General features: G+C 43.2%; 1 protein-coding gene across 2 annotated transcripts in view; it reads left to right on the top strand.

Moving 5' to 3' along the window:
• Nucleotides 1-16,434, top strand: part of LOC109878156 (lymphocyte antigen 75) — a 36,854-nt gene extending 20,420 nt beyond the window's left edge. The window contains exons 18-35 of one of the 2 annotated variants that reach the window (XM_031824387.1): nt 110-279; nt 808-872; nt 1,070-1,146; nt 3,271-3,410; nt 4,211-4,316; nt 4,454-4,608; nt 6,286-6,415; nt 6,688-6,908; nt 7,207-7,369; nt 7,607-7,771; nt 10,289-10,411; nt 10,666-10,857; nt 10,989-11,212; nt 12,004-12,214; nt 13,325-13,486; nt 14,336-14,452; nt 14,662-14,853; nt 15,101-16,434. In XM_031824387.1, the coding sequence (XP_031680247.1) occupies nt 110-279; nt 808-872; nt 1,070-1,146; nt 3,271-3,410; nt 4,211-4,316; nt 4,454-4,608; nt 6,286-6,415; nt 6,688-6,908; nt 7,207-7,369; nt 7,607-7,771; nt 10,289-10,411; nt 10,666-10,857; nt 10,989-11,212; nt 12,004-12,214; nt 13,325-13,486; nt 14,336-14,452; nt 14,662-14,853; nt 15,101-15,273 (2,786 nt within the window). In that variant the 3' untranslated portion in view covers nt 15,274-16,434. The remainder of the gene's footprint in view (nt 1-109; nt 280-807; nt 873-1,069; nt 1,147-3,270; nt 3,411-4,210; nt 4,317-4,453; nt 4,609-6,285; nt 6,416-6,687; nt 6,909-7,206; nt 7,370-7,606; nt 7,772-10,288; nt 10,412-10,665; nt 10,858-10,988; nt 11,213-12,003; nt 12,215-13,324; nt 13,487-14,335; nt 14,453-14,661; nt 14,854-15,100) is intronic. The other variant, XM_031824388.1, reaches the window with a different exon arrangement.
• Nucleotides 16,435-16,813: the final 379 nt, after the last annotated feature.

Raw genomic sequence — 16,813 nt, 5'->3', positions numbered from 1 at the left:
TACACCAGTGTATGTTAAGTCATCAGTTATGAAGTATGAGCTGAGGTTTTTTATATATTGAGTACTAAAAATAGGATTTGAGAATAATAATAATATTGATCTGTTGCAGGTGGGCACCATGAGACATCCATATTCATTGACGGTAACGAGTTCTGGTTTGTGACGGAACCAAAGCTGCCGTACGAGGAGGCTAGTTTGTACTGCAACAGCAACGGCAGCAAGCTGGCAGCACCACAAAGCTCCAACGCAGCCATACAGATCCACAATAATCTGCCACAGGTACAGTACCGTGGTGAACAAACCAGACTTACTGTACGGTATAAACCTAGTTAGTATAAGAATATTACAACAACAAAGAAGTTCCTTCCAGCAACGAACACAGTTTTCCGCTGACTTCATTGCACCTACAACAGAACTGCAGGTATTCTTTTTAAACAAATGATGGAACTACATTATTATTTTTTATTTATTTTTTACTACGATGCTGGATTTTCCTCTCCTCCGTTTCATTAACGGAACGAAAACAATAACGTGCTGGGCGCGAACAGTGGCGCTGTTTGCTCTCATGCAGATTTCAGCTTTAAGGCTTGTATATCAACCCTGATTGTAATAGATATAGAGCAGGAACGGAGAGGAAGAAGGTGGCCACTGAACTATCCTAATAAAATGAAGGCGACATTGACCAGGCGAGAGAGAGAGAGAGAGAGAGAGAGAGAGAGAGCGCTGTGTGTGTGAGAGAGCAGCAGGGAGTGGCTTTGTTTTGTCCTTGTGTTTATTTATTCATTGACTTGTGACCTGATTGGGCAGATGCCAGCAGGGAAGCAGAACTGGTGGGTGGATGTAAGAGACACTGGACACTACTTCCCCATGAGGTGAGTCACGCAGTCACGTGGCAGGTCACACCTCACCAACCAACAACCACCCCCCGACAGGATCACGCAGCAACACACGTTCTCAAGCACTGCCTCCAAAACGTGTCTTGTGACCAATATTCAAGTCAAATATAAGTGATGTTATTGTGTGTGTTGGTTAGAATGAGAGTGAATGACTTTCTACTCCTGTCCTCTAGGTTTTCCCATATGCACTACTACCGTGCTGCGTTCCTGGGCAGGTGTACAACCATCAGTGACAAGAACATCTTCCCAGGTGAATGAAAACGTAACTACAGTACAAAGAGTAGTTGAAATCAAGTTGTTTCCTTTAGATAATGTAGAAAGGATTGTAGGCTGTTGGTTACTAGGACTCTTCCCACCGGGCACACACTGGTTGAATCGACGTTGTTCAACGTCATTTGTCAACGTATTATGACGTGGAATCAACGTGGAAAATACATTGGATTGGAAGAAGTAATCAATCAGTACTGTTTTCATCTGATTTCAAACAGTGTTGTAAACATTGAAATTAGGGGGGGAAATTTAAATAAATGTGCTTAACCTGACTAACAGGTTGTTACATCAATCTAATTTCAAGACATGTTAACCTCTCACCATTACAATAACGGGGGAGGTTCGCATTTTTTGGAGGGGGGGGGGGGGGCATGATACCTGTGCATCTAACTTTTTCACTCATCTTTATTCACGATTCATTTAGGATGATCCGTAATCATGGTAGCAACCACATTAATGTAGAAGAGTGGCGCAGTGGTCTAAGACACCTCATCTCCATGCAAAAGAGGCTGTGTCACATCTGGCTGTGATTGGAAGTCCCATAGGGCGATGCACAATTGGCCCAGTTTTGTTTGGCTGGGGTAGGCCGTCATTGTAAATAAGAATTTGTTCTTAACTGACTTGCCTAGTTAAATAAACATTACCCCTCATATTCCAGTAGAAGTCACTGTTCAGGCAGAAATCATTGGACTGTAGCTTCACATTTTATTTCAATATATCTTATTATATTTTATTTAGCTTGACTTTGAAACAATGACGTTGGTTCAAACATACCATTTTACTATCAACATTGAAACAAGGTCAAATAAAATGTGTCTAATTAAATCTAAAATTAGACAATTTCAACCACCCAATATACTGTATATTGAATATATGATTAAAACATATTTTGTACGTTTCTATGTGGAATTTAACTAAATTGCAATGTATACATAGTTTTGATGATTATGTCAATTAGATTGATGTAACAACCTGTTAGTCAGCTTAAATACATGTATTTATACTGAACAAAAACATGCAACCATTTTAAAGATTTGACTGTGTACAGTTCATATTGAAATCAGTCAATTGAAATAAATTATTTAGGCCCTAATCTATGGATTTCACATGACTGGGAATACAGATATGCATCTGTTGGTCACATACCTTTAAAAAAAAGTCAGTATCTGGTGTGACCAACATTTGCCTCATGCAGCACGACATCTCCTTCGCAATAGAGTTGATCAGGCTGTTGCCTGTGGAATATTGTCCCACTCCTCTTCAATGGGTGTGCGAAGTTGCTGGATATTGGCGGGAACTGGAACACGCTGTTGTGCACGTCGATCCAGAGCATCTCAAACATGCTCAATGGGTGACATGTCTGGTGTGTATGCAGACCATGGAAGAACTGGGACATTATAAGCTTCCAGGAATTGTGTACAGATCCTTGTGACATGGGGCAGTGCATTATCATGCTGAAACATGAGGTGATGGAGGAGGATGAATGGCAAGACAGTGGGTCTCAGGATCTCGTCACCGTATCTCTTCGCGTTCAAATTGCCATTGATAAAATGCTATTTCTCTTCGTTGTCCGTAGCTTATTCCTGCCCATACCATAACCCCACACCACCATGGGTCACTCTGTACACAACATTGACATCAGCAAACCTTATGCTAGAGAAATGGCTTATGGTAGAGAAATTAGCATTTCATTCTCGTGAAACAGTTCTAGTGGATATTCCTTCCATCAGCATGCCAATTGCACACCCCCTTAAAAGTTAAAACATCTGTGGCATTGTATTGTGTGATAAAACTGCACATTTTAGAGTGTCCTTGTATTGCCCCCAGCACAAGGTGTACCTATGTAGTGATCGTGCTGTTTAATTAGTTTCTTGAAAGGCCTCACCTGTCAGGTGGATTGATTATCTTAGCAAAGTCGAAATGCTCACTAACAGGGATGTAAACAAATTTGTGGAACATTTCTGGGGTCTTTTATTTAATCTCATGAAACATGGAACACAACACTTTACATGAAACAATGTTGATTCAACCAATGTGTGCCCAGTGGGTTGTTACCTTCCAGTCACACACACACATTCACTCACACACACTCCTGCCCCTCCAGAGTACGAGTACAGCTGTGAGCTGAAGCTGCCATTCGTGTGTGAGAGACACAATACCACAGCTATAGAGACCCACCCTGGAGAGCCTCACCCCAATAATGGTCTGCCCTGTGAGAGCGACTATTTACGCTTCAGGGACAAGGTCAGTCTGTCGTACACACACTGGAGGCTGGTGTCACTGGACGGCCATACAGTAACGGCTGAAATGGAATGAATGGAGCAGTATAAAACACATGGAAACCAGTTGTGATACTGTTTCATTCGTTCCATTCCAGCCATGACAATGAGTCTGTCCTCTGATCTAGTCTACATACAGGTACATTCTTTGTAAGCAAGAATGGGTGTGGTATATGGCCAATATACCACGACTAAGGGCTGTTCTTACGCACAACACAACGCAGAATGCCTGGATACAGCCCTTAGCTGGGGTATATTGGCCATATACAGTGCCTTGCGAAAGTATTCGGCCCCCTTGAACTTTGCGACCTTTTGCCACATTTCAGGCTTCAAACATAAAGATATAAAGCTGTATTTTTTTGTGAAGAATCAACAACAAGTGGGACACAATCATGAAGTGGAACGACATTTATTGGATATTTCAAACTTTTTTAACAAATCAAAAACTGAAAAATGGGCGTGCAAAATTATTCAGCCCCCTTAAGTTAATACAGTTTTATATCTTTATGTTTGAAGCCTGAAATGTGGCAAAAGGTCGCAAAGTTCAAGGGGGGCGAATACTTTCGCAAGGCACTGTACCACCAGCCCCGTGGTGCCTTATTGCTATTATAAACTGGTTACTAATGTAATTAGAGCAGTAAAAATGTTTTGTCATACCCGTGGTTTACGGTCTGATATACCACGGCTGTCAGCCAATCAGCATTCAGGGCTTAAACCACCCAGTTTCTAATCATTGTTATTGAATGTTGTCGTTGCCTTTTCCAGTGCTACGGGGTGATCAAGCCTCTGTACCTGACTTTTCAACACGCCAACGAGCACTGTCAGTCGATGAGAGGAACTCTACTCACTATCACAGACCAAGTTGAACAGGGTGAGTCTTTTTATTCAACATGTTTGTCAATAGACAGCCTTCCATTCTCCTGAGATGACCAATGATTGATTTCCCTTCAATGTCCGTCTTATCCAGCGGTTGTTGACTAGTTACGCCTATCTGTTTGTTGTGGTCAGACTTTGTGACCTCCCTGTTGCCGGCGCAGCCCCAGAAGACGTGGATTGGCCTGAAGCTCAAACAGCAGGACCCAGAGTGGGTGGATGACTCCCCGGTCTCCTACCTCAACTTTAACCCCCTGCTTCACGGCCTACTCAGGCCCATACTCGTCAACGTGAGTTCCCACTCACTTCCCTTCTCAACTCTATCCAGCGTGGCCACAGGGATCAATGAGTTATAACTTAGAGTCAAAACCCAGTAAGCATACCTCTCATTCAACTGAAATCATAGAATAGTTTTACTGTAAAAATACCAGGTATACTCCCCTCATAGGCAGTTGGTCAGAATCAGGGGTGAAAGTAAGCTAGAACACTACCGGTAAAACCTGATCCTATCACAATAATTAAAACACTTTTTTTTTTTTTACCCTTTTCTCCCCAATTTCGTGGTATCCAATTGTTTAGTAGCTACTATCTTGTCTCATCGCTACAACTCCCGTACGGGCTCGGTGGCGCTGCAGTACAGCGCCCTTAACCACTGCGCCACCCGGGAGGCCCTCAATTAAAACACATTTTAAGAGAACTGTAGGCTATTACACTATTTATCATTGCCGGATGCAAGTCGCATGAAAAATGTGTGAATAGACTTGAACTTGTGGAATACGCTCCAAAATACAGTGTGGTTCGATGATAAGGCAGAGATGAGTGGCCGAGACCGCAGCAGCATCAATTCAGGTTACAAGACTTGTGCAGGCCTAATGGATGACAATAACAGACTGTCATTCATAACACTTTGTGGTGTTTTGGAAGTGGTCTCTTTCAATTGATCAAATGGCAGCGTATGGATGCCAGAATATAACTAACCCAGTAGTTGGAATAGTGACTGGAAAAGGACAGTAGGCCTCACATGTAGCCTATTATAATATGAACTCCTGCACAATTAAGCTTTCCTCTCAGTAAAATGATAGACCAAATGTTAATTTTGTCTCAGGACCAGGAGTGGAGAAATAGGATTTCTTTCTTTCAGCATTTTAAGAGATTGAGAATCCCGTTGGGTGACCTAAAGGTGCAATTTCAGCATAAAATCTGACAGTATTTCATTTTCAACCACATAAAATATGCATCATTTCCTGGAAACGGTATAAATTGATGTCATTTGGAGATCTCCCTGGTCCCTAAACGTCCACGTGAGAAAAGCAAAAATCAAAAGAACTTTACTGATGTCAACTAGATTGTAGATGACGCATTGATCATTCTATCGATTTATGACATTATTCTGGTGAGCAAGGCTTTATTTAGTCTTCCAAACAATCATCAAGTAATGACAAGAGTAGCTGCATGTATCTAGTTATAGACAGGTTGACTAACAGTCTACAAAATGTCAAATTATAAGCAGACCGTCGTTCCACCGCCCCTTAGTGACGTTCGCAAGTAAACAGAAGTAATTCTTTGAAAATCAGTTAAAAACATGACTGGTTGTGTTTATGCCACATTAAAAGGTAGGCTAATATATTAAAAAAATTAAGACTACAAAGCTTTATTAGCTCCATAGAGATCCTATTAAATTAATAGGATTCTATATGTAATTCTATGATTAGGCCCATAAAACAATAATAAGCGCGTTCACCAATAGGAGGTCTCCATACCGGGAAGAAATTAAATGTACTTTAACCACTGGTAAGAGTGCGTGCAGGTAGTTTTTTTTAAACAAATGATGGGACCACATAAACATTACTATGATAGCCTATACTAAATACCAGTCTCTAAAAAACATGTTCCACATCTGTTTCAAAGTTCAAGGTCATCATAACCTATAACTAACTCTGTGTCCCTGTTATTGTGTCTGTCTGCAGCTTCTTGACCCAGAGAGCATTGAGCTGTGTGTCTTCGTGTTCAACGATCCCAGCTCTGCCATGATGGGCTCCTGGGACTACACCTCCTGCTCTGACCAGCAATATGTGTCCATCTGCCAGCACTACGCAGGTACACCACCGCTACCTAGCAGCAGAGGGCGCCAAACACAACCAATTATCTGTGCTTATCTTGTCCGTGTTGGTGAAAGAACGGATGACCTGTGGACTCTACAGTCAGAAGGCTTGTGATAGAAAGACTCTTGATATTAAGTGTATGAAGTAGACTGATATTATTGATAGTTGTTACTTGATATTGCTACTGTTTTGTGGAGTGGAAATTGAGCATATCGAATAGGGTTTAAAACCTTGTCTGACCCCTTTAAATCCCTCTCATGTTCTCAGACAAGCCAGAGGAGCCCCAGTTCCAGTTGGAGCCGTTCCAGGTCAACAACCACACCTTTAAGCTGCTTCAGAAGAACGTGACGTGGCACGAGGCTCTGGCGGAGTGCAGGAACCAGAACATGGACCTGGCCAGCGTAGCTGACACCCTGCAGCAGTCGGTCCTCACCGTGCACGTCACCCGCGCACGCAGCCCCATGTGGATCGGCCTCTTCAGCGCAGACGTAAGTGGCCATAGCTCTTCACCCTGACCCGTTGGTGTTCGCAGATCTAAAAGAAAGGGATGGGTTTAAGGCAACATGGCAAAGCAAACAACCGGTAGCACATTGGGAGGCTAGGCGGAGCCGTCACCTTGTAGAATAGGCCACACCCATCCTGTTCCCTCAGTTCTGCAATTACTGAATGATAGTGGCTGATTTCATAATGACGATTTCACAGATTCTACAGTGCGGTTCAGTTTGTTCTTAATGGACTTGCCTGGTTAAATCAATAAGGAACTCACTCAGCGTTTTGTCTTGTCAGGATGGTGTCCACTACCACTGGACAGACCACAGTCACACGGTGTTTAGTCGCTGGTCCTCAGAGCCCACCGTTGGACGCTGTGTCTTCCTGGACACGGACGGCTTCTGGAAGGCTACGGAGTGTATGGAACAGTTGGCAGGGGCTATCTGTCATGTTCCACACGGTAAGACAGCAATACAGTGGCTCAGTTGGTAAGCGCTGGGGTCTTGTAATGTAATGGTCATACCAAAAGTGTAAGCACTTTGGATGCAATTGTCTGTTAAGTGGCATAATTAAAACAAGACAGGATGAAAATCAACCAAGCACTCTCCTCAGACAGCAACTGTGTATTTTGGCTTTTTTTTGTGGCTTTTTTAAATGTAATTTTAATTTTATGAATAAACACTTTCAATGTTTCCAGAAGAGACTCACACCACCCCAGAGGACAGGGCTGTGAAATGTCCTCACAAGAGTAGCGGGCCAAACTGGATCCCCTTCAAGAACAACTGCTACACCTTCCAACTGGCATCGTCCAGATGGGAAGAGTTTGACAAGGGCCAGATACTTCAGACGTGCAAGAAACTGGGTAAGGAGCATGGACACCGTTTGGCACAGACATCAGTCAGAAACCATTTGTACTGTGAAGACCTCCACAAACAAGATACATATTAGAAACATGTCTTATAGTCTCAATTAGAAATGCGAAAAAGAGGGAGCGCTGCTTTGGCATCAAATATGAAGACGAAGAGATGCTCATTGGAGAATGGGGTATAATTTATACCAAATTGAAGTTGCAGCGGTGTAAAAACATCAGACTTCCAAAGAATTCAAAGCTTCTCTCTTGTGGAAATGTTCAAAAATCCTTTATTTTAGCAAAAAAATGTGAACTCACCAACGTGTATTGCTCAGCGGCCTTCTTCAGGGTTCACAGGTGCATAGTAGTGACAGGTGAAATGAATGACCAGAAAATAAACAAATACAAGTAAATCAATCAAATATAACTATAGGCCACTACAGTGTTTCACACAAATAAACAACTCAAGATTAATACATAAAATATATATATATATAATAGTTACAGAAGTACAATAATAAAAAAAGAAGCAAAATCAATTTAATTGTTCAACCCTGAAAGACAGTAGCTTTGAGTGTGTATCCAGAAGGTTTCCCTTTGTAAAGACACTGAAGCCTGTAACCCGCCATCTTGTTGATGGATACCACCTCTATGGCCATGGCTTTAAGCAAGTCCGGGTTACCATGGCCGGCTTGTTGGTAATGCACGGCCGTGGGATAATTGTCATTGATGGAATATTTATGTTCTGCCGGTCTGTCTTTTAGTGTCCTTTTTGTGCAAACCAATATAAAAACGACCACATGGGCACTCCAACCTATAAACAACAAACACAGTGTTGCAATTCGCAGAATATTGGATTTGGTAAGTTATTTCCTTGTGTAATTGAATGTTTAGTTTTTTCTATGTTGGGGCAGTGGTTGCAGTGTCCCCACAAAGGTGCCAGTGGGTTTGGAAAGCCAGTTGGCTTTGACTGCGGGGGGGGGGGGGGGGGGGGGGTTGAGTGAGATGCCTCTCTGCTGTACTGGGTAACGAAATACATTTGGTTTGACTTTTGGGGCCTTTGGTGTCGTCTGAGCATATTTTCTCTATCTAAGGATGTATCCTTTATCTTGGATTGATTGAGAACACTTGATTTATCTCTGTTTCAGCAACTTTATTTAGGAAACCATACCCCTTGTCACAAATGCTCTGTAGCCGCTGAAATGGGCATGACGCCTCTGTGTGGAGCTGAAGCAGTTCATTGTCAGGTGATCGAAACGACAAAATGACGTCATGTATATCCGCCGTACCACATGATTTGATCAAAAGAAAATGGATTGAAGAGGATCAAACAAAAAATCTCTCCAAACGTAGTCCTAAAAACACATTTGCGTAGTTGGGTGCAAAACAGGCGGCCATTACTGGCCATTTGACTTGTCTGTAGAGTTGGACCTGAAAAAGAGTTGGCAGAAAAAGAACAACGTTATTGTTTAGTGCCCGCTTTGTTAGAGAAACTCTGGGGCTGCGCTTCCCTCTGGGCTGAGTTGAAGATGGTGTTTTGGAGCCTCGAGACCCTCGCTGTGTACAATATCCAAATTGTCCGAGAAATTCTATAGGAAGAGAGACTGCAGATTCTTTCAAACTATTTTATTATAAGATTTGCACAAATGAAGCAATCAACCATCACTAAGAAGAGTCAGAGTTGTCTCTCAGCTGTAATGGGAAAGTCCAACCTCATTGTCTATGTGGCAGTCAGCAGATGTGTGCAAACAGGGGTGGAGAACAAAGTGTATAAAAGGCATTTATCTTGTCTGTATAGATTAAGATGGCTGACGTTGACCACCATTGTCTGTTCCTTCCTGCATGTTTCCATACAGAGGAGTTCCTACAGACCGTACAAACGGGATGTCACATACTGCGGACGACCCCGGCTATTATCTGTACGCCCAGAGTTATAACTAAGTCACACAAGACAACAAGCCTTCATCGGGGAACTAAAACACTAGCCTAAAACAATGGACAATTCTCTAAGTAAAAACAGCATCGTATGTTTCATTTTGTAAATTTCCGCGACGCTTCATACAGTATTTTCCATGGTATTACAGATGCAGTTCTTGACACAAACAGAAACGTACATTTATTGTCTTGACCATTCACCCTCTGGATGGCACACATACACCATCCATGTTTCAATTGTCAAACATGCTTAAAAATCCTCCTGTAATAACCTGAAGTGGATTTAGTGACATCAATAAGGGATCCTAGCTTTCACCTGGTCGGTCTGTCATGGAAAGAGCAGGTGTACTTTCCACAAGAGAGTGCCTTAGATATTCCTTTTAAATATTATGTTTTTACATCGCTGCAACTTCATTTGGTCGCTATAAGTCTCAATTAGACTTTTTTGAGATTAAAAAAATTGACATTGATGCCTGGTCAAAACAGACTTCATCTGTGCTCTGATTTAAAGGTGTTTATTAATTAAACCTACGCACTGCTTATGTACGAGTAATAAAGTCTTTATGAAGTGTTACCGGTTGATGTTCTTCTCAGATGCTGATGCAGACATCCTGACCATCAGGAACGTAGTGGAGAATGAGTTTGTGAAGGAGCAGCTCCTTCCCTTCAAAGACCTGGTGCAGTTTGTCTGGCTAGGGGTGTTCAACGATGACAACGGTGAGTGGACTGGACCGGGCTCCCCGTATTCATCTCCCCAACACTCAGCATGGACAGTTAGTCCTTCTGTTTGAGTTGCTGTTTGGACTTTCATATTATTATTCATTGCCCTGCATTATGAGGAGACGCTGGATTGGATCCTTGTAAAATGTCTACTGGATCATCAAGTCTGAAGCTTACTCACTGATCGTCGTTGTATTATTGTGTGATGAGACGTGTAATAAATGTCAAGTGGTTGCTCCTGTCCTTGGTAGATAACCAGATGAAGTGGTATGACGGTACCAACGTCCAGTACTCTAACTGGGGAGATGGAAGACCAAGCGTCTCAGCCAGCGATGAGTTCATGGCTGGTCTCAACACTGAGGGAGTCTGGGATATATTCACCAACAAACGCCACTTCAGCCCCTTCAAGCAGAGAAGCATTGTGGCCTGCAAATTGGATAAAGGTCGGTAGACCCCATTCAGTCAAACATACTTCACCTATTCACAAAGAGTACTATCATTTAAAAAAAATTACAACAAAATAATACATTGTGCACTTGATTGACTCTATTAACACATTTTCTTTGTCCCCAAGACTCTAAGGACGAATACAATCAGTCTGTCAGGGACTTTGAGCGCTATGGCAACCTGAGCTACCACGTGATAACCAGGAAGTTGAGCTGGTTCCAGGCGCTGGAGGAGTGTGGCCGTGGCAACGGACACCTGGCCAGCGTGCATGACACTGGGCACAACGTTCACATGGAGCTTATCGCCAAGCGAGACGGCTTCCCGCTGTGGATCGGTCTGTCCAGTCAGGATGTAAGGGAGCTTAGCCACAATGCCACTAACACGGCTTCCCGCTGTGGATCGGTCTGTCCAGTCAGGATGTAAGGGAGCTTAGCCACAATGCCACTAACACGGCTTCCCGCTGTGGATCGGTCTGTCCAGTCAGGATGTAAGGGAGCTCAGCCACAATGCCACTAACACGGCTTCCCGCTGTGGATCGGTCTGTCCAGTCAGGATGTAAGGGAGCTTAGCCACAATGCCACTAACACGGCTTCCCGCTGTGGATCGGTCTGTCCAGTCAGGATGTAAGGGAGCTTAGCCACAATGCCACTAACACGGCTTCCCGCTGTGGATCGGTCTGTCCAGTCAGGATGTAAGGGAGCTCAGCCACAATGGCACTAACACGGCTTTCCGCTGTGGATCGGTCTGTCCAGTCAGGATTTTAGGGGAGCTTAGCCACAATGCCACTAACACGGCTTCCCGCTGTGGATCGGTCTGTCCAGTCAGGATGTAAGGGAGCTCAGCCACAATGGCACTAACACGGCTTCCCGCTGTGGATCGGTCTGTCCAGTCAGGATTTTAGGGGAGCTTAGCCACAATGCCACTAACACAGCTTCCCGCTGTGGATCGGTCTGTCCAGTCGGGATGTAAGGGAGCTCAGCCACAATGCCACTAACACGGCGGCCATTTTTCTATTGAGAATAACGCCATCTTTTGCAGCAATTTAGTTAAATGGCAGGAAGACATGAAATGCAACATTTGCTAAGCACCTCTAGTGTGAAGTTTGTTGAGTAATACTGCATCCCCCTCCCCTCTCTGCGCAGGCTAGTGGCTCTCAGTCTTATGAGTGGTCCGATGGGACTAAGTATCACTACAGTCAGGCGGGACTCTCTGACACTGTTGTCAAGTCCAGCTCAGACCCTCAGGGTGTTTGTGTGTACATCACTCCCCATGGCACCTGGATGAGAATGGACTGCAATGCCAAGCTGGACGGAGCCATCTGCTACAACACCACCATCACCACCCCCACTCAGAGTAAGACCCAGTCCTAGTACCTGGCCTATTATATCACCACTCAGAGTAAGACCCAGTCTTATTACCTAGCATATTACATCACCACAATCACCACCCCCACTCAGCGTAAGACCGAGTTCTATTACATCATCACCACCCCCACTTAGAATAATAGCCAGTCCTATTACCTGGCCTATTACATCAACACCATCACCACTTAGAGTATTACCCAGTCCTATTACCTAGCATATTACATCATCACCATCACCACCACCACCACTCAGAGTAAGACCCAGTCCTACGGTCTTAGAACTTACCCTATTAGTATTACATCATCACCACCCCCACTCAGAGTAAGACCCGGTCTTATTACCTAGCCTATTACATCACCACCACCACCACTCAGTGTAAGACTCAGTCCTAGTACCTAGCCTATTACATCACCACCACCACTCAGAGTAAGACCCAGTCCTACGGTCTTAGAACCTACGCTATTAGTATTACACCACCACTCAGAGTAAGACCCAGTCCTACGGTCGTAGTACCTACACTATTAGTATTACATCACCACTCAGAGTAAGACCCAGTCCTACGGTCGTAGTACCTACCCTATTAGTATTACATCACCACTCAGAGTAAGACCCAGTCCTACGGTCTTAGAACCTACGCTATTAGTATTACACCACCACTCAGAGTAAGACCCAGTCCTACGGTCGTAGTACCTACCCTATTAGTATTACATCACCACTCAGAGTAAGACCCAGTCCTACGGTCGTAGTACCTACCCTATTAGTATTACATCACCACTCAGAGTAAGACCCAGTCCTACGGTCGTAGTACCTACCCTATTAGTATTACATCACCACTCAGAGTAAGACCCAGTCCTACGGTCGTAGTACCTACCCTATTAGTATTACATCACCACTCAGAGTAAGACCCAGTCCTACGGTCTTAGTACCTACCCTATTAGTATTTATTTATTATACACACAACTTGAATTCTTGTGTTAAGAAGACATTGATGTTTAATGAGCGATCTGAGCAGATTTGTTTTACATAGTATACACCAATCTTTTAAGATTCCATCAAATAAATCCCTCTAATGTCATCTGTTTTTGTTTGTCTAAATCAGGATCGAACCTCGCAGTTCCCCAGGTGGCCAACAACTGCCCTCAGAACAGTGGCTCGTCTAAGTGGGTTGAGCACCAGGACCACTGCTATGCTTTTGACATGACCTTCTATAACTACTCTGTGTACAGCATGGAGGATGCCAAGAGCATCTGTGAAAGGCTTGGTAAGTCACCCACTATCTCTCCTATTTGACACGTGTATATATTTCTGTATTATTGTATATAAGTTGAGTTTTACATTATTGCAGCATCTTGGGTTAGGTTGTTATGGTAAGAGAATGGTTTCCCTATAACCAACCTGATTAAATACAAGTATTTCATATTTACTCTTATAAACTGGGTAGTTTGGTTCCTAGATGCTGATTATCTGAAAACTGTGGTATATCAGATATTATAAACTGGGTTGCTCGAGCCCTGAATGCTGATTGGCTGACAGCCGTGGTATATCAGTCCTTATACCAAGGGTATGACAAAAATTACAAGCGGCAGGTAGCCTTCGAGGTTAGAGCATTGGACCAGTAACTGAAAGGTTTGCATGTTCCAAAACCGGAGCTGACAAGGTCAAATAAATATGAAATCAAATCTGTCGCTGTGCCCTTGAGCAAGGTACTTAGCCCTAATTGCTCCATTAGTGCTCTACAATGGCGACCCAGGCCATGACCCTGCGGGTCTCAGGGGAGTTGGGATATGCAAAAAAAAAAAAACATTTCCATTACAGACCTGTGTGTAAGAGGACAAATATAAGCACCCAAATGATTATTCTAATTACATTAGTAACCAGTTTATAATAGCGATAAGGCTCCTCTGGGGTTTATAGCTAATATACCACGGCTAAGGGCTACATCCAGGCACTCTGCGCTGTGTCGTGCGTAAGAACAGCCCTTAGCCGTGGTATATTGGCCATATACCACACCCCCCCCCAGGCCTTATTGCTTAATTAGTACACCATGATCAAATCAAGTGGTTTCTTATTACAGTACAGTGCATGTATGCCTCCTTTTTGCCTTTGACAGATGCACAGCTGCTGACCATAATGACCAAAGAGGAGAATGACTTTGTCTCTGGCTACATGGCAGACAACCCTCTCATCACCAGTAGGGTGTGGCTCGGCATGGACCTGGACAAACAAGGTAAACTGACCTGACCCGTACAATAGGATAGGCTTGTCACTTATTACTGTATACGGATGTTATGAGACATTATATTTATATTGGACAGCATGGAAGTTGTGTGCACTTCATTTGGAAAGTCAGGCACTTTAAAATACATAAAAATTCTACATGCCAATACAGTACATTATACTCAGAATAGAATCAGTAATGCTTCCTCTGTCTTCCAGGTCAGCCAGTGGGCTGGGTGGACGGTTCCTCTCTGGCCTTCTCTAACTGGGAGACCAAGGGTTCAGCTAGTGGGGTGAAGACAGCGACCCAGCAGAACTCTTGTGCTGTTATGGTGTCTGCAGACGGAGGCATCTGGAGCAGAGTCAGCTGCAAGGACAGCCACAGCCGCATCGTCTGCAAAGTACCCGCACGTGAGTACTAAAGTGCAATGGTTCACCAGTCTCAACTCCTACATACTTTATTTTTTTACTATGTGGATAGCAGCATGCCCTGGTGACCGCTCCAAGCTATTGCATGTAACGAGTCGATTGTATATGGCTCATAGATTTCCCCGGCTTCGCTATGGTTATTCTATATTTGTAAACATTGATGTGCTTGATACGGCGGCTTTCTTGGCCAGTTTGGAGATGTGTTTCTGACTGGCTGTGTTGCCTCCAGGGTCGGGGAGCGTCCCGGTGGCGCTGGTCTTCTTCCTGGTCGTCCTCACCGCCCTTCTGGCGGCCATCGGCTTCGTCGTTTATAAGAAGAGCAGGGCCAGATTCAACTCCACCGTGCGCTACAGGAGAACCATTGATGATGCTGACAGCACTAGTATAATGGATGCAGAGTGAGACTTGTCTTCTATCTATGCAGTTTAAAGAAGCAGTTATTTGCCTACAATTATTCAGTATGGAAATATTATTATGCAGCAAACTGAAACCTGGCTGCCTTTTCATTTTAAAAGACAACTTTATTTATTTGTATAAATTCCCAAGCAGGCTTTTTTTTTAGCATTTTCTGTGACATTGTAAATATTGGCAAAAGGATTTTGAAAATCCCCAATCTAGCATTTTAGTATTTTTTGTTGTTTTACCTAATAATGTTTTAATTAACTTTTACAATGATTATTTTTAAGAAAGAGCTGCCACATTGAACAGTTGCTGCAGTGTTGATGGACAAAAAAGGCACTGGATACGTGATGCTTGTTGTCAGGTTATTTTTCCTTCTCGGAAGCACTGATGTTTTTCTCAGTTTTCACTCTGTGATTATTTTGTCATGGAGGAAGGTGTCGTTTTCACTGTTGGTCATTGACGAAAGAAGGAACAACTGCCTCATGGCACTTTCATTAACAGAACTATAATCCTTATTAGCTTGATGTATTTTCATCATTTAAAAAAAACTATTTAAGGTCTAATGCAGGTACTCTAGCTAATGCAGTCCAACACAGACTCCCTTAGACAATTTGGAGTGGCATGCATTCTCATTGGCCATTTCAACTACATGCAATTCATTCCAACTGTAAATGCCTTAGGTGCATTCTCTTTGTCGTTCTGACTATAACCTCCCTCTCCTATGCGCTCAAACTACTGAGAACATTTGCACTTTAAATTGAAACGTTTTATCGTGAATAATGCCTTAGCAGTTGTTTCTGCCACGTTCAAGCACAATAGTTGTCTTGGGTGTTCATTTGGGGTTAATGTTTTCAAAGGTCGCTACTTGCTGAGGCCTCAAACTTGCACACAGCTGCTGTAAATGCTTTGTAAATATTTAAATTCTTTTTTTTAAATTTTATTATGGAGAATCTAAACCAAAGATGTTTTTTGAATCTCGTAAATGTCGATAACCTGGACATTCTTCTAGACTTTATTTGGATCTGCCTTGCAGCAATGCTTGTTAACTAGGATTTCCATTCCCAAAATGTTCAACAGTATCTTCATATCTACATTTTGGTCCCAAGCAGACCATCCACTCTGGTCAAATATTGTCTTCCAATAAAATAGGTTTGTCTTTAAGGGCTGAGTCCTGTCATTTTTTTGTTGAGGAAATTAATAGATTTCAGACGTGGGTATCACTGACCTACCACAATAACTTGTGTGAACTTTGTTTGGAGGCGGCAAGGACAAGGAATCGAGAAAGGAATCATTTAGAAAGCTCTGGAATTCTGCAAAGGAGCTTCCCAAATTCAGGCTGGGATTCAATCCAAGGCGCTTACAGAGTTGTTCTACAACTTGGATTAAATCCCTGCCTCAATCAAGGGTCGTGTTCCCCTGCTCAAACATTGCATGTGTCAGCCAATGGTTCCGTTCCCACATCAACTGTGTAGCCAGGCACCAGACTGCTAGAGCATGTGGTTAGCCGTTACGTGAAAACCAACGTGATCTGGTATGCATC

This window comes from Oncorhynchus kisutch, linkage group LG5 (assembly GCF_002021735.2).
Source record: "Oncorhynchus kisutch isolate 150728-3 linkage group LG5, Okis_V2, whole genome shotgun sequence".
In the NCBI taxonomy this organism is placed as follows: Eukaryota; Metazoa; Chordata; class Actinopteri; order Salmoniformes; family Salmonidae; genus Oncorhynchus; species Oncorhynchus kisutch.
Note: the sequence above shows the minus strand (reverse complement) of the source record. Positions and strands in the feature narration are given on the sequence as shown.